The sequence below is a fragment of the Anolis sagrei genome, chromosome 1, assembly GCF_037176765.1.
Source record: "Anolis sagrei isolate rAnoSag1 chromosome 1, rAnoSag1.mat, whole genome shotgun sequence".
Taxonomy (NCBI): Eukaryota; Metazoa; Chordata; class Lepidosauria; order Squamata; family Dactyloidae; genus Anolis; species Anolis sagrei.
This window is the reverse complement of record NC_090021.1, coordinates 315,389,426-315,407,320: the sequence shown is the minus strand read 5'-3', so window position 1 is coordinate 315,407,320 and position 17,895 is coordinate 315,389,426. Positions and strand designations below refer to the sequence as shown.

At 38.3% G+C, this 17,895-nt stretch overlaps 1 protein-coding gene across 2 annotated transcripts in view; it reads left to right on the top strand.

Annotated features, from left to right (window-relative positions):
* The window catches only part of CCDC88C (coiled-coil domain containing 88C), a 126,918-nt gene that overhangs the window by 93,901 nt on the left and 15,122 nt on the right, over positions 1–17,895 (top strand). For both annotated transcript variants that reach the window (XM_060756674.2, XM_060756682.2), the window contains exons 13-21: positions 433–614; positions 6,248–6,385; positions 8,275–9,345; positions 9,896–10,023; positions 11,852–11,993; positions 12,367–12,546; positions 13,937–14,098; positions 16,187–16,464; positions 17,321–17,464. In XM_060756674.2, coding sequence (XP_060612657.2) covers positions 433–614; positions 6,248–6,385; positions 8,275–9,345; positions 9,896–10,023; positions 11,852–11,993; positions 12,367–12,546; positions 13,937–14,098; positions 16,187–16,464; positions 17,321–17,464 — 2,425 coding nt within the window. The remainder of the gene's footprint in view (positions 1–432; positions 615–6,247; positions 6,386–8,274; positions 9,346–9,895; positions 10,024–11,851; positions 11,994–12,366; positions 12,547–13,936; positions 14,099–16,186; positions 16,465–17,320; positions 17,465–17,895) is intronic.

The following is a 17,895-nucleotide window of genomic DNA, read 5'->3' as shown; positions in this document are numbered from 1 at the left end:
GGAAAGTCAGTGTATCCCTTTAGTAACATGAAACTCACATCAAACAATACTTCACATTTTGAATAGCTCCTCTGAAGTCTGGACTAAAATCTAGGTCAGATTTATCATCCTACTTGCTACGGGAGCCAGGACCAGCTACTAATTTTAATTTCAACATACGAACATAGATATTTGAGTCAAAATGAAGTTTGCAAATGAGAATAAATACAATTCTTCAAACAAGTGGTGTAGCTTGTAGTTGAGGATAGTTGGGCGAGTTGTTTTTGTTTCCTTATTTTTTCAAGAGGATGGTACTTAGTTCAGCAGATCTGTTGAAGTACAAAAGAAATACCTTGATTTACACTGGTTAAGGAATTGCTTTATAATCCTGGAAGTGGAGTTCCACTTACACAAATCCTCGAACTTGATGTTCTCAATGTTGTATTTAAACAGCAAGGAAGTCTTTTGTCTTTGAACTGAACGAATGTGCATCAAGTCGCATTTTGAAGCTTGAGAAGGATAACCAGAGCTTGCAGAATATCATCCAAGATCTCAGGGATGCTTCGGTAACAACTGAAGAGAATAGTATTAAATTTGTGGAACTGCAAAATGAGAATCAACAGCTTGGACAAAAGGTGAGTAACAAAATTTGAGTTGAGTTCTTCAGGACCTGCTTGGAAGTTTACCCTTATCTGAGATTTTGCTTCTGGCTAATGTACACGTTTCCTTAATGTACATGTAATGTACACATTTCTTGCTATTGATTTCGTGGTTTACAACTAATAAAATGTTTCATATATCAGACTGTAGCTAGAATACAGTGGAATAGCTTCACCAATGGAAGAGCTTCCATATGTGTAACTTGTAGGGAATTAATCCCACTGCGCTCCTCAATGTACCCTTTGGTATGGACAGATGGCAATCTTTAAAATGGGTCTGAAGGCTGCAAAGTGAAGGAAAAGAAAAGTCTGTCAAGCCGCTGTGATGTTGGTGTAGACCTTTGTTCTGTAGACATGGAGTCCCAGAGTCCTGCAGTCTACATAGTCCTTTCCTTCCCCCTGCATTCTCACAACAGCCCTGTGAGGCATGTCAGATGATGAACAAATAAACTGAGGTCACTTGGTGAATTTATTGACTCACTGAGGTTTTGACCCTAATTCTACTACATCATGTCCATTACTTCACTGGGTGTTAGGCTACGTATTTGCATTAGTGATAGATTTTGTGTGTTTTCCCTTCTGTCTCCTTGTAAATGAAACAAGATAGTCATTGTAGCTCTTGCTAGAGTCCAGTAGCTCTTGTCCAGTTTTGCGTTATGTACCAAATTTGGAGAACAACATTTGGGCAAGATCATACTTAGTATCTGCAGTATTCAGCACTTTGAATTTCCATTTACTTCCATTTGCTACTATTGAAATAATTAGGAAATAAAGTACTCATTTTTTACTCAGTGAGGTGCCACTTCACCTCACTTCGAGAGCCTAAAGAAAATGGGCTGCAAAAAATATGCATTAGAACAGCCAAGTTGCTTGGTGTGCCTGTGATAAGGTGAAAAACACTGTGTAATCATCAGAAGGGTGAGCAAAATTTACTGCTTCTGGCTTTGTGGTTTACAACTAGTAAAATTAAAATTACAAATAAGCACCTTGGGACAATATGTATCTGCTAACCAAGAATAAACCAGAGGATGCTTTAATATGGTCACTGCATCTGCCCAGTTGGCTGGTTGCTATGTTACCTTTATATTATAGTAATGTAGTAAATATATGTAATAGGCTGCTCATGCAATTCAGTCTGTTTGGAGTGTTTTGTCTTTTTGCCTACTCACTTGTTTGCTCCTAAAGAAAATGAAAACTTGTGTTTGAGGATGGTTCCTTCAGACAATACATACAAAATTACAGGGCTTAAGGTTATTTATTTTATTTATTTATTTATCGTGTCATCAGCAACCATTGTATTACAATTCTAACAGAGCAAAACAAACACAGAAATTAAAAAGAAAAAGAAAAAGAAAGAAAGAAAGAAAACCACACAGATTTTGTAAATTTGGTATTTGGTTAAATGTCCTTTGACCAGTATCTGGCCACTTGGAGTGCCTCTGGGATTGCCGTAAGAAGGTCCTCCATCGTGCATGTGGCAGGGCTCAGGGTGCATTGCAGCAGGTGGTCAGTGGTTTGTTCTTCTCCGCACTCGCATGCCGAGGATTCCACCCTGTAGCCCCATTTCTTAAGATTGGCTCTGCATCTCGTGGTGCCAGAGCACAGTCTGTTCAGCGCCTTCCAAGTCGCCCAGTCTTCTGAGTGCCCAGGGGGGAGTCTCTCATCTGGTATCACCCATGAATTGAGGTGCTGGGTTTGGGCCTGCCACTTTTGGACTCTCGCTTGCTGGGGTGTTCCAGCGAGTGTCTCTGTAGATCTAAGAAAACTATGTCTTGATTTAAGTCATTGACGTGCTGGCTTAAGGTATCCAGAAGTAAATGCATCCAGAAAGTGTGTTGCAGATTTAAAAGATCAGATACGTCGTCATAGCACAACCAAATAAAACCATGTTCTAACTATAGTAGCCCCTTATATTCATCTCAGTAGAATTGGGAGTTACTTTAGAGTTAGTGAAAATGCATAAAAATAATAAACTAAGGGTGTTTTGAAAGCAGATACTTCTTGTTTTGTCCTTGTTACTATGCTAGAGAAAGAAAGAGGAGGTGTCCAACATCAAGTCTTATGCAAACTTCCACACATTCTAGTCATTACCTCTGGACTGAATGGACTTTTTATGAGCCTGTGCCTTAAATTTATATAGAAATGAAAGCATCAGATTGTTGCTATGTCTCATAGACTAGAAAATACACTTCGGAGTCTATTTCATTAAATGTATAACATGTTAAACAGACAGTCTATATTTGCAAATAAGTTTAGAACATATTTCTGCCACAATACAATGTGTATATATGCTAGAACAAGTGTGGGTGTGGGCAAACTTTGACTGTCCAGGTGTTTTGGACGTCAACAATTTGGCTGTTGGGAATTGTAGGAGTTGAAGTCCAAAACAGCTGGAGGGCCAAAATTTGCCCGTGATTGTGCTAGAATATTTTATTTTCCCCAATAGTTCTGTGCTGTTGTGAACAGGGTAAGATAACAACAACAGCAACAACAACAGCAACAACTTTATTCTTATACCCCTCCACCATCTCCCCAAAGGGACTCGGGATGGCTTACATATGGATCAAAATGACCACAAGACTTAAAAGCAGAACAATAACCAGATAATAACACAATTAATTAAAACACAAAAATATAAAACAGCAGCATTGAACAAAACTCAGCAAACCAGAACAAAACTCAGCAAAACCAGTGACCAGTAATGAAATAGACAAGATCCATATTACAAGGAATGGTAGTGTTCATGCCCACACTAAATAGTACAGGACAAAATAGACCAGTGGGGTCTCTCTTTATGTCAGCATTATTTACTTTTATCCAAGTAAAACAAAAAAACCTTGGTTGATTTCTAGGTTTGATTAATACCTACACATTTACAGCTTAGGAAATCCTGGGGCAGACAATGTTCACTAAATAGTCTTTGTTAAAAGTTCCTGATTATTTTAATTTACCTTATTCCTAATCATATTATTATGTACAGCTCTGGTATAGAGTTAAATTGTATTCATTTTTCCTCCCAAATGTATTAAAAGGAGTCTTGCAGATTAAAGAGACATTCTCATTTCATTTTGGTCTCTTGGGAATAGTAGTTATTGCCACAAAGGACTGATGTTTTAGCTTCTAGCCAACATCTCCTTGGGGACCTATGAAGAGTGTTGCTGTGAGACTTCTAAATGTTAAGTGGTTTTGTCTCCCTCTTGGATGGATGGAAGCACTTTGTCTGTTGTGGGCTATTATGTGCTTGCAGTATGCTAGCAGTCAGCCATTTGTTTTCCAGACACAGGCAAATGTTTCCCAGTTAGTCTTGGCAGTCTAGCAGCATTTGGATGTGTGGTCAGTTCATTCAGAAATAAGGGCTAAATTGGACAAGTATTGTAAGCTCTCCAGTTAGGTTGTTTTGTACATAAGAATTCAAGTAAGCTCACTTGGGCTCTAAGCACTGCTTTGGATATTCTTTTGTGCATTTTTAGGTGAGGCGTCACACTTTGAATGCCACACACAGCACACACATACACCATCATATCCAATTTTGTTCTTTCCATTTTATTTCTGGGCCACCTGGTAGTGTATCAGCTAAATATTACTCTGATATACCCATCAGATATACCATAGAGCTTATTCGTGATGCATTTTCACAGTTTATGGTATATTATAGTAATCTTGGATAGACTGAAGACATAACTGACAACCTTCACTGAAGTATGCATTGTTTCTTCTAAATTATCATGAAATCAGATTCAGCAAAAAAGAATACATTTACTTTCCCAATAAACTAATTCCGGAACTTACGACATTGCATGAAATTTGATTCAGGGCCAAAACAGCACAATTAATTTTACTGAATGTGTTGCCATGAGATCTGGTGGAATCTCTTTTCTTAGGGTTGAACTAGATGCAAGAATGAATGACCGTTCTGCAATTAGGAACTCTGGGCAGTTTTTTAAAAGGAAGTTTTCAGGCACAGAAAGTCTAATTTGTATTGGAAAGTAAGCATTGAAATGAAGGACTTTAACCTCAGCCTGTTCCCAACAACCACCCTAGTCCCGTTCTAGGCTTTTGGAAGGAGGGTAAAATACTATTAAAGTAAAGATGAGATCTTTCATGCAAATAAAATATCACAGAGGCTCCAACCAAGACTAGATTCACAGGAGGGGCTAAAGCTACCCTGTTTTCTAGCACTTCAGTCCCTATTTGCAGTTTCTCAAGTCGCTCCTGACACGAAAAAAAAATCCCTATTTTGATGAGGTTCCTTGCATATGCTAATTGTATGAATGGTATCTAATTTGGATTCTATGTTGGGCTAAGACAGTGATTCCCAACTTTCCTAATGCTGTGACCCCTTAATATAGTTCCTCATGTTGTGGTGACTCCCAACCATAACATTATTTTTGTTGCTATTTCATAACTGTACTACTGTTATGTTGCTACTGTTATGAATTGTAAGGTAAATATCTGATATGCAGGATGTATTTTCATTCACAGGGCCAAATTTGGCACAAATACCCAATACGCCCAAATTTTAATACTGTGGCAAGGTTGGGAGGGGATTGATTTTGTCATTTGGGAGTTGTCGTTTTTTGGGATTTATAGTTCACCTGCAATCAAAGAGCATTCTGAATTCCACCAATGATGGAATTGAGCCAAACTTCCCACACAGAACTCCCATGGCCAATAGAAAATACTGGAAGGGTTTGGTGGGCATTGACCTTGCGTTTTGGAATTGTAGTTCACCTACATTCAGAGAGCACTGTGGACTCAAGCAATGATGGATCCAAACTTGGCATGAATACTCAATAAGCCCAAATGTAAACACCGGTGGAGTTTGGGGAATAGACCTTGGCATTTGGAGTTGTAGTTGCTGGGATTTATAGTTCACCTACAATCAAAGAGCATTCTGAACTGAGCCCACCAATAATAGAATTAGACCAAACTTCCCACACAAATCCCCCATGACCAACAGAAAATACTGTGTTTTCTGATGATCTTTAGTGACTCTTCTGACACCCCTCACAACCCTCCCAGGAGTCCTGAGTCCCTGGTTGAGAAACGCTAGGCTAAAAGAATTATGCACTTTCATTAGTGATAAATCTTATCTATAATCACAATGAATTGAAATCTATCTTCAAACCTAGTATCATACCGAATTCCTGTTACTGAATGGAAAACAACAGTTTCCTCTTACCTTCATGAAACTAAACTAAAATATTGTGGGATTAGTGAAGCAAGAGCTTTTGAGTTCTCTCGAACATTTTGGCCAGCATGATGGTACAATTAGGGGAATTGTTCCTGGTGTGTTGCCCACAGCACATGTCTCTTTAGCTGCAAAGATGTCAAATACAGGCTCAGCAAAGCATCAGTTTACAAAATATTAGGATTCATTGTTAATGGTTTGTCTCCACCCATCACTGGCCTGATAACTGGGTGAGATTCCAGCCGCTGCCCATTGTCTACTTCAAAGCATGCAAGCGCAATTATGTTATATTGCTTTGGCAGACGTATTGGTGAATGGGTAATTTTAAAAGTATCTCTTTTTTCACTATTTCCTTTATATGTGATCAGTATTTGTTTAGATTTGTATGTAATGCATTGTGATAATTTTTTCCATGCAGATTGAGAAACTACAGAACCAGATTGAAAAAGAGAGACAAAGTAACCAAGACTTGGAGACTTTAAGCGAGGAACTCCTAAAAGAGAAGGAGGAGCTTCAGGGCATGATGGAGACCTTGAAGGCGGACAAAGAAAGACAGGTGAAAAGAGAATCTTCACAGATGTAATCCCAGAAGTGTATTTGGTCGGTTGTAAAGAAAACCTTATTTATTGATTTACAAATGGAAAGGGACATGGAAAACTATTCCAGCTGAAAAATAAATCCAAGAATTGAGCAGGGCTTTTTCTCATTCTAGCTGGAGATGCTCGAAGTGAACCTCAGACTTGCTAGATGTCAAACATGTCCTCTATCATAGGGTTAAGGGTTTTTTCAAAAGTGTAGATGTTTCAACTCAGTATGAACCATTTATTCAATTTATTGTTAATCTTGAAACTTGAAACATTGATATCATGATCTAGCTAGAATGAAGGAAGAATCCTGACTGAAAACTAGGAGAGCAGCTTTAAAAGTAGCTGCTCTCCTAGCCATGTATAGAGGAAACATGATGGCCATATATAAATATGTGAGGGGAAGTCATAGGGAGGAGGAAGCACACTTGTTTTCTTCTGCCATGGAGACTAGGACGTAGAACAGTGGCTTCAAACTACAGGAAGGGAGATTCCACCTGAACATGAGGAAGAACTTCCTAACTGTGAGAGCTGTTCAGCAGTGGAACTCTCTGCCCCAGAGTGTGGTAGAGGCTTTCAAACAGAGGTTGGATGGCCATCTGTCGAGGGTGCTTTGAATGTGATTTTCCTGCTTCTTGGCAGGGGGTTGGACTGGATGGCCTAAAAGGTCTTTTCCAAAACTATGAATCTATGATTTCAGCCAATAAAATTGTATGCTACTTTAATGAAATAACCTTTCCCTGAAATAGTTTGTAGTTATTTTACTATTTGTAATCCTGTACCATCTAGTGAGCTTGCTGGCTGGACATTTCCAGAAGTTGTAATACAAAAAGTAAATTTTCAGACTCTATACAGTAATTCTTTGTGATATGGTAAAACCAAAATTCTAACTATACTGAAATAAACAACTCCAGTGACATGTTTTGGTCATGAATAGTGGCCAGAATAAGAAGCAAGCATGTTTCAGATTATATTTTATTGAGGTTATGTGAAAATTGCTTCTGTGAGTGATTTGAGGGAGCATCTCACACAGAAATTTGTCTCAGTGTAGAGAGCCATCTACTGGTTTAATCAGATCACATCCCCAGCTTTAATCCTGGGTTGAGCGCGTGTCCTGACACAGTTAGTGACTGGCACTAACAACTCTGTAATACTTTAGGCCTAAGTGTTTGTTCTAGAGTAATTGTCTCACGAAGGTGTAGATTAGCTTTGATCTGTCTGTTAATTGTTTGAGACCAAACATAATGGAGCACCAAAGTCATAGACCCAAGGACAGTACCTTTTATTTGATGTATATCTTGCTACGATGGAACTCATTACTCTACATGTCCTGTATCGGACCTAAATTTTATTTTACTGTGTTTGCTATTCTGTTAGAGACATGTGTCCTTTTTATAGTTATTGTGGAAGGAGACATCCACTACTTGCAACATTCCTCACCACCTTAAGACCCACCTACTTCCTGCACCTTCACCTTCCCAATATGGCCATGTATTGTCTAAAAGAGAGCACAGAGCATCAGAGAAGCTTCTGGTTATGTCCCTATAGCCTGACACAGAATGACAGAGGCACTCTCTAGGACTTCCTGGGGCCCTTTGTAGGTCTTGAAGGAGGTGTAATTCTATACTTAAGTACAGGGACATAGCCAGATGCTTCTCCAATGCTCATTGGTCACTAAATAGTTGTAGATGGGAGGTGAAATGGGGAGGTACGTTCTGCAGAAGGTGGAAAAGGAGACATGGTGCAGTTTTATCTTGAAGGTAGTGTACTTTTCCAATGCAGATCCTTGCATGGTGACTGCTGAAATACATGGAGATTCATTATATTTAATGGGCTGCCTTATTTTTTCTTCCAATTGTAGATAAAAGATCTAGAAAAAGAAACTGATCATCTCAATCAAGTGGTTTTATCTTTGAGGCAGAGGTCTCAAGTCAGTAGTGAGGCAAGAGTAAAAGACATTGAAATGGAAAACAAAGTACTCCATGAAGCAGTTACAGAGACTAGCAGTAAACTCAGCAAGCTGGAATTTGAGAAGAAGCGACTACAGAAGGACTTTGAGCAAGTGAAGGAAAAAGTAGAGAGAGTTGAAGAAATGGATAAAGAACTTCATCAGTTGGAGAGAGAGAATGAGCAACTCACCAAAAAGGTTGCCGCCATGAAAATTACTGCAGAGAAAGCAGAGGTTCTGGAACAAGAAAATTGTGATTTGGAAATAGAGAACAGAAAGCTGAAAAAATCTTTAGATACCTTACACAATGTTTCTGTCCGATTGGAAACCTTAGAGAAGGACAACAAGAAGCTAGATGAAGAGAACCTGGAACTTAGGCGAATGGTAGAGACAATGAAATTTACTAGTGCAAAAATAGTCCAGATAGAAGCAGAAAATAAAGAACTGGAAAGGGAAAAGGAAGAGCTTCAGAAAAATGTAGAGATGTTAAAAGTTTTGATCAAGAAATCGGAAAGGCTGGAGTTGAGTTACCAGAGTGTGAATGCGGAGAACCAAAGGCTCCAGCAGATTCTAGAGAACAATGGCAGGAAAATCCAGCAGTTGGAGAAAGAGCTCCAAGGTGCTGAGAGTGAAAATCAAACTCTTCAGAAAAATTTAGAGGAGTTCAGGATCTCAAATAAGAGGATGGAATGCCTGGAAAAGGAGAAGAAACTGTTGGAGCAAGAAGTGTCCCAGTTAGATAAAGACAAGAAAATTCTGGAGCGAGAGGCAAAAAGGCTTTGGCAGCAGGTAGAGCTGAAAGATGCAAGTTTGGATGACAACACTGTCAAATTGACAGCAATGGAGAAGGAAAACAGAATACTAGAGAGAGAACTCTCTAGGTTCAAAGACTCATCAAATAAGATGAAAGAATTTGAAAAGGACAATAAAGATCTCCTAAAGCAAGTTACCATCGATAAGAGAACACTATCAACATTGAGAGAGGTGAATAAAGTCATGATAGTATGTTTGCATGAAGAGTGCTGCCCTTTATCAGTCATGAGTGTTCCTTTCAGTATGTATATGTGTAACACACACACACAACCAATGACCAGCATTCTTTCAGTAGTCATGAACTCATAGAGTCATATGAAAGCCACTGTCTTAGTACCTACCTTCTTGATTTCTTATCCATAAAATGGGAGTCATACGTCCCCGGCTAATTGTAGATTCATGCACAAAGAACAGCAGAGCCATACATACTCTGCAAAGATAATATTTGCACATTAAAGCCATTTGAACCATTCTATTTAACATTATTAAACCAAGATACACACAAATCTTCAACTGAATAAGTCAACTGTGCTTGTCTTACATGAACATTATATGTAGGTATAATAGGTTTTTCTCCATAGCAACAATATTAGTGTATGTATGGGTGTATGAACTGATGTTCAGCCTCCCCCCCCCCCAAATCTGTTGTTGCTCCAATCAAAAGTATTTCATATTGTTTTTTTCTCACTCTTAAAATGACTAAAATTATTCCTGTGTGTAGGATTTGGTTCTTGAGAAATTAAAGAGCCAAAGGTTGTCGAATGAAATGGACAAGCTTGAACAAGAGCTAGAGAAGATTGGATTGAATAAAGAGCTACTGCTACAGGATGATAACACCAGCAATGACAAGTGAGAAGATGGTTAATTTCTGATGAGGCTGTGGAAGGATTTCTGGCACCTTTTAATTTACACTCCATTGACTTCTAGATACTTCTTCTCTAGATAATTTGTCAAAAGTTGGTTTAGATGAAGACTTCTTGTGCTTTCTTGGTGCTTTCTTGTGCTAGAGAAGTTGAATTGCTATATGTTTATTTGCAAAATCTTTGCAGGAAGACAAAAGTCATCTCTCAGAACCAGAGATACTGAGGATGAGACAAACTATACATAATTCTATGCTTCATTTATATTCTGCCCTATTTCCCCGAGGAGACACAGGGTGGATTACTGTACACATATACAGCAAACATTCAATGCCATTATACAATTAACAAGGACAGACAGTACATAAACAAAGGGAAAAGCTTCCCATCTTTTTCTATCTCCAACATCTGGAGGCTGTGCTTGACACCGACCACGGGGGGGGGGGGGGGGGGTGTTGCGCCATCTTCCATGCCGAGGAGCTTTGTTGTCCTTAGATTGAATCGGCGGCATGTCTGCATGGGTGCCTTTTATTATCTCCCCACAAAAGCAGTACCTATTTATGTACTCTCATTGCTGTTTTCAAACTGCTATATGAACAGAAACTGGGCTGATGGTTGGGAGCTCACCCCAACCTGACTTTTAAATTGGCAAGATTTTCTGCAGCTAACAGTTTAACCTGCTGCGCTAAAGCCCAACCCAGCCATGTTGACATTTCATAATTGGACACTGAAATAACTAAACCAATTAAATTGGAGGCATTTTTTTTTCAAAAATAAAAAAGCTTGGTAAAAGCTTTTGTAACACATTGTTGTCCACTAGGTGTTTTTCAGTGATTATGCAAATTATCTGAAATGTCTAGACAACCCAAGTCTACCTATGCCAACCATAGGAAATTTAAAGTGAAGTTGTGGCTTCACTGGAACTAGTAGGATTTTTTCCTTTAATGTTTTCATTCAGATCAAGGTTTTACTTAAACATAGGTTGACAAAGGGGGTACATAGAATTATGAAATCCAAAACACTTCAAAATCTGAAATTGCCCACACCTTTGTTTTCTGATGGTTCAGTGTGTACAAAAATAGTTTCATGTACAAATTTGTAAAATATATTGTGTAAAAATATCTTCAGGCTATAAGTATAAGGTGTGTTCTAGCCATAAATTAATTTCATATTCAGACTTTGGTCCCATCTCCATTGTGTGTGTGTGTGTACACACACACACACACACACATGCACATACAAATACAGTTATTCCTGAATCTTAAAAAGGCTGAAATACAAAACACTTCTGGTCCCAAACATTCCAGATAAGGGATATTATTATCCTGTTATTCTTCTGTCATTTAACATGTTCCTAGCCATGTCACTCACTATTGAAACCATTTTAGCATCCATTTTAAAACATTAGAAATGCAACCATTTATATGCATAACGATCTCTTCCCTCTTAGCTTTCTTCATAGAACAGTTCAGCCTTTCAGTAGCAGTATCTATCACATGGAGAAAGGATCAAACATAGATAATCACTGCTGTCACAACTGACAAGCTGTCTATGTAGCACCATTCATCCATTAATGGTTGATGCCATTGTCTTTTTTCCTCTTTGACATTCCCTCCAGCGTAGTACCTTTAGCATATGGAGGTACTTTCTGCACTAATTTGATGTTGCCAAACCTACCAGCATATATTTGCAAATGAGAAAATAGAAAATGAATAGATGACAAATATTTTGTGGTTTATTCTGTAGTATTTTTGAGAAATGCCTGAATTTTGTTTTACATTTCCTATGGTTGACATGCTATTATTATAACTTCACAGGAAATATCAGATTTTGGAAAGCAAAACTGGATCTGCTCTAAAGACAGCACTAACTTACAAAGAAGAGAAAATTGTTTTATTGGAGGCTCAACTGCAAGACTTCACTAACTTAAATCAGCACCTACAGAATGAATTAAATATGGTAAGGAGGAAACCAGCAGAGGATTTGGATGAGAAGAGAGTGGCAGAGAGAATAATATTCTGTATCTCTTTGGGCTTTAGCCTTACCTCTGCTGAAATGCAGCTCTAGATGGATGGCACAAGTCATTCCATTTCTAATTCTTTTGTTGGATATAGGTCACATTTCCCTGGGTTTACTGTTCCTAAAGAGTTCGTACTGAGTGACACACCTCTTATAATAATGATTTGAGAAAAGTCTCCCCGTCTCAACTTTAAAGTAAATCATTTTGATCACGTGTCATGGAATCAGTTGATTGAAAACTGTGGCTTTTGCTTCAGGCTAATGTATATCTGTAGACAGTACATATTTTATAAACTATTATTTATATTTACAGATGAGGAAGGACTTTGAAAGTCTGAAGCAGAAGCAAGCAGAAGGAATGCAGAATTCATTGAAACAGCCCTCTGGAAACATTTCTGGTCAACAAGCAAAGGAGAAGTGGGAAAAGGGTCACAAAGAAGCAACGATGGAGCTTCTCAAAGTGAAAGACAGAGCTATAGAACTGGAAAGGAATGTAGGTTTTTTGTTTTCAAGAATCGGATTAATATATTTGACTTGTGCTCATACTAAGTCGTGAATTGACTTGTTAGGTTGTATATGTTTCTGTCTACCCAACTAATCCATGTACATTTTGGCTCTAAAAATGTTTGTGCCATACTTTGGAAAACTCACAGACCCATATCAAACATCAAGTTGACTTTGGAGCACTTGTGTAATAGAAATTCCTTCTCCTCTGTTTGCTCCACCCAGAGGGTTTCCATAATCTTTGGAACACATTTTTGAGGTGAGAAGAGGTGACTGCATTATCCTGATTCTGGTGAAAAAAGTAGTTCAATTTGTCATGTCTCACATTGGATTCAGGTCATATATTCTTAAGAGTTTCTCTTTCTCCTAAGGCTGTGTATTTTCTTCATACTGCATAGCATCGATCACTTTTCTGCAATGCCACCCCTTCTTCCCACACTAAGAAAAGCTAACTGCCTAACTCAAGTTATTTAAGCCATTGGCTTTTGATCTTATTCTTTTCTCAAGAAAAGCATCCTTATATTGATTGATTTGTCAATATGTGCATTTTAAAGAGAACGATGCAGTACAGCACATTTTGCGGTTCAAACATAGAACCATGGGACATCACTATCACTAGGGTCAGGATGTTTCAGATGTTTTTTTTTTCAAATAATTTCTCTACTGGTTTGTAAATTCTGGCTGTTGTAGCCCAAACGAATAACTCCCCCCCAGCCATTGAAGAATTCCAAGATGCTTCCAATGTATCCTAAGTTTGTTCTGTGATTTAATGACATTGGAATGAAATGTCATTTCCTTTATATGTAACTGCTTCTTATTAATAGCTATAATGTTCCTTATATTTTCTAAGTACTGTCCAGATATTAAAAGGTATCAGGCTCATAAACACAATTTAACAAAGGAAAAAGAGGTGACTAGGGAGGATGAAAGCAAACATTGGAGCTCTTTCTCCTTTACTGTGTTGAATAGGGGCAGATTGGTCTTTCCTTTGCCATGAGAATTGTCCTGGGAACTGGACTTGGGCCCAGGATAGACTACTTTGCTCTCCAGTCTTTAGAAAATTGGGAGTTAGATCTGAGTTTTTTCCAACAGGGAGGAAGGAAGTTAATTCCCTCCAGGTGCTCTTTCCTTGCCCACCAGCTTGGCTTCCACCTCACCATGACCTTTTTTCTTGGGGGCAGGCAATGCAGTTTCATATTTGGCCTTTGTGCCTTGGCACCAAATACCAATTTGAGATCTGTAATTTAGGAAGAAACTCCTGCAATGTTTGCACAACATATTTAAGACCGCCGTAAACTTTATTTACATCCTGGTTCATATAAGGATACATTCAATGTAATTTTCTTTCTCTCTCTTTTTCAATTGTGATTCTCTCTCAGAATGCAGCCTTGCATGCGGAAAAGCAGCTTATCAAGGAACAGCTGAGACATTTGGAAACTCAGAACACCTCCTTCAACAATCAGATCTTGACACTACAGAAGCAAAATGTATTTCTTCAAGAGCACAACACTGCAATGCAAACACAAACAGCCAAGCTTCAGGTCAGGAAAATTCCTTTTGTTGTTGTTGTTCAGTCGCTTCTGACTGTTATTCGTTCAGTCGCTTCTGACTCTTCATGACCTTATAGACCAGCCCACGCCACAGAGCTCCCTTTCAGCCATCGCCAAACCCATCTCCTTCAAGGTAAAGTCAATCACTTCAAGGATACCATTCATCCATCTTGCTCTTGGTTGGTCCCTCTTCCCTTTTCCTTCCATTTTTCCCCCAACATCATTATCTTCTCCAAGCTTTCCTGTCTTCTCATTCTGTGGCCAGAGTACTTTATCTTTACCTCTAATATCCTTCCCTCCTGCGAGCATTCATAGGCACCTCAAAGAGAAACCTTGTTGAGAGATTACTTTAGAGAGGTGCAAAATAGCCATTTTCTTGTATTGAGTTTATCGTTAGAGTGGTAATTGGATGAAAAAAAAAGATAGCCATCACAATAAAATTATGAAATAGTTGCTTCTTGAGAAACATGGGGAATGGTTGGCTTTTATGTACTTCTCAGCCCTTGGGTATTGTTGAAAAGTGAGAAAAAAACATGTTTTAAAAAACGGAATATAGCAAGAATGCAATTAAAATATTATAGTTATCTTTTTGTCTACCAAGACCACATATCAATCTGTTCAAATCATATAGTGGCTAAAAAAAATGAGTTTTTTTAAATACTGTACCAGTTAATAATAGCTGTTCATCTATGACAATGAAGCTTACACTGCATTTTTGTGTGTTGCATTCTATGTGGAATCCTGCAGTTTAGGAAGAGAAAAAGGCTATAGATATCCTTGGAATGGAGTCTTTAGTTCAGCCTTTTGCAGTTGAAAAAAGACATATGCCCCCCTCCCTTCCAGTTAACTCACACAGTTACTGTAGCCTGCAGCAACAGAGAAAAAGAATGAGCACGCAAGCACTGCCTCAGTCGCACCATGGAGATATGTTAATTAGTTGGCTCAGTTCAACCATATCGTGGAAGATCTGGTGCTGAGAAGAAAGAATGGGCCTGGGATTAGGAGGCGTGGTATTCTTTCCATTAGCAAAAGAGTTAATTGTTTGAATTATTCTCACAAATGTTCAAGATATTTGAATTTTACACACTTGATTGGACTCCACCTTGCTCTGTGGCTAGAAAACCTCCATATTCCAATTCAGATGCCAAACTAGACACGTGTACACTATGTGGAGTCCATGTCTACCACTAAATAAATCTATTTAGGAATGGGATTGAAATCCCGATTCCTCCCACACTCCATTCTATTAATCCTCCACCCCACATCTGACATAGAAACTGGAATAAATCTTCAATCAGAGAAGTCTGGGAAAGAAAGGTGGAGAAGGAAAGGGCGGTTGATCCCCTTCCCTGCTCCTTTTAATGATTAACATACCCACGTTATAGCTAAAGCAAAAAGTGTGTATTTTAGTCAGAGCTTGTAAAATTACTTTGTTGGGGCTACAATTTGCAGAACAAGAATAATAATAATGACTTCATTTTTATACCCCACCTCCATCTCTCCGAAGGGACTCAGGGCAACTTACTTGGGGCCAAGTCTAACAGAACAGTTAAAACATAACAAATTAAAATGTAAAGCAACAATATAGAATAAGACAAAATAAGACCATTATAACAAAATATAAAACAGTGATCAAACCAATAACCAACTGAGAGTTGAATGTCTTGTCACGGATGGGCGGTGAATCTCCTCCATCCAGCATGCAGTTCAAAAACAACCTCCAGGTTATCATTCGTTTTCTGATTAATACATATCTGCTTTGTCCCCACAATTTTTTTTGTTAATTGTATTTTAAATTGTTTTATTTTATGTTATGTTTATAGGCCCCTTGTGCCGTGTGTAAGCCGCCCCGTGTCCCTTTGGGGACATGGTGGTGGGATACAAGAATGAAGTTGTTGTTGTTGTTGTTGTTGTTTACTAATGGGCTGTGTGCTTTATTTTATTGAAACTAGTAACAACTACTAGCAGTATCAATATGAAAGAAAGAAAACAATAATATTTATCGGTGAAGTTTATAGCATTCACTTCACTTTGTATCTGTGGACCAATATATCCTTCTGATTCTTTGTGAAACTTTAGGTAGAGAATTCTACTTTAAATTCTCAGAGTGCCTCCTTGATGGCCCAGAACACTCTGCTCCAGAACCAGCAGCTGGCCAAAGATAATGAATATGAACATCTACTGAAGCAAAAAGAACAGCTTAAATCAGAGTATGAATCCCTACTTCAGGACCATGAACATCTGGCGTCATTGCATGAGCGGCAGTCAACAGAATATGAGATGCTGATAAAACAGCACAGTTGCCTGAAAACATTGCATAAAAATCTTGACCAGGAGCACAAAGATCTGGGAGAACGGTAAGAGATCCCTCCACATAAGATCTTGAAACTTGATCTACAATATCCTGGTAATTGGTTAATTATAGGATTAAAGAGGATTGGCCTTCTGTCATTGGTCCTAATTCAGCCCATGAACAAAAGGTCTTGGCCCAGAAAAACCAATTTTCTATCTCCTTCCAAAATATAGCATATCTTAGCTCGTGTTTCTGGGATCACCTGAAACACCAGCTTAGAGGAGTATTTCCCAAACTCTGGTGTTCCAAGTATATTGGATTTCAGCTCCTAGAATCCCTCATAATTAACCAAGATGGTTGAGTCTTCCAGGAGTTGAAGTCCAAGGTGTTGAACACCTGGATGACTACAATTTGGGAATCATGGCATAGAGAAAAGCTGTTGATTACTGTATCCTGATTCAAGGCAGCTGTCTTTATCAGTTTATGGAACAATAATAAAACTCTTTTAAATTACACTATGTAACAAAAATAAATATATGTTTGTGTGTGCAGGAACAACAAAGCCAGCTCCCCCCCCCATTCCATTGAACAAGCCTCTACTTACCCTGTGATGGTCTAGCAAGGTCAAACACCTGTCAAAACTCACCTCTCCCCAGTAGATATAGTTCTAGTGAAAACAAACTGTAAAAATAATTGTCTGAGTGCTGGGATCTCGTGGGAGCCTGAAATTGCTGCATGTGACCTACATTTTGCTATTCTCCAAAGTTGAAAGAATTCATATAAGCTTTCTGAGGAGCAAATAAACTATGTGTTTAAACATACTTAGTTTTTTGCTGGGTTTTACTCCGTTTATGTGATCCAAAAGCATGATATTATGTTTTTACAGCAACATAGCATGCATTCTCACTCTTATATTTCAGATATAATAGCTTGGTGCAGCACAAAGCCAAACTAGAAGAGCTGGAGATAGATTTAAAAGCGGAAAAAGATGTTCTTCAGCAGGAGAAGAGAGCAAGCATTATAGTGACAGCAGAGAACCAGAAGCTGAGAGAAGAAGTAGAAAGGTACTTATCTTTGGAAATTATGAAACACACACACACCATTTGTGACATTGAGGCTGATGCTGTGATTCCAACATTTCCCCAAGTAGTTAACCATCCTTTGTGTGAAGGATGGCCAACTGTGGAGAAGAAAGGACACGTTTTCCCAGTGCAATCTCAAAATACATATACTGTATATATTTGAGTATAAGCTTAGTTTTTCAGCCCTTTTTGGTTAAAAATGCCCCCCTCAGCTTACATTTCAGTGAATGTATACTTAAAATAAACTATGGTGATTATTGGAAGAATACGTAAACACAGTTGCATCGAAGAAGGTTAGAATAATGATTTAATCAAAGTTGGATAGTCTTAACTTAAACTACAGTTTTATGTAAATGTTCAAAAAAATGTAACCTACTAATGCCTCAATTAATGTAATTTTATTGGTATCTATT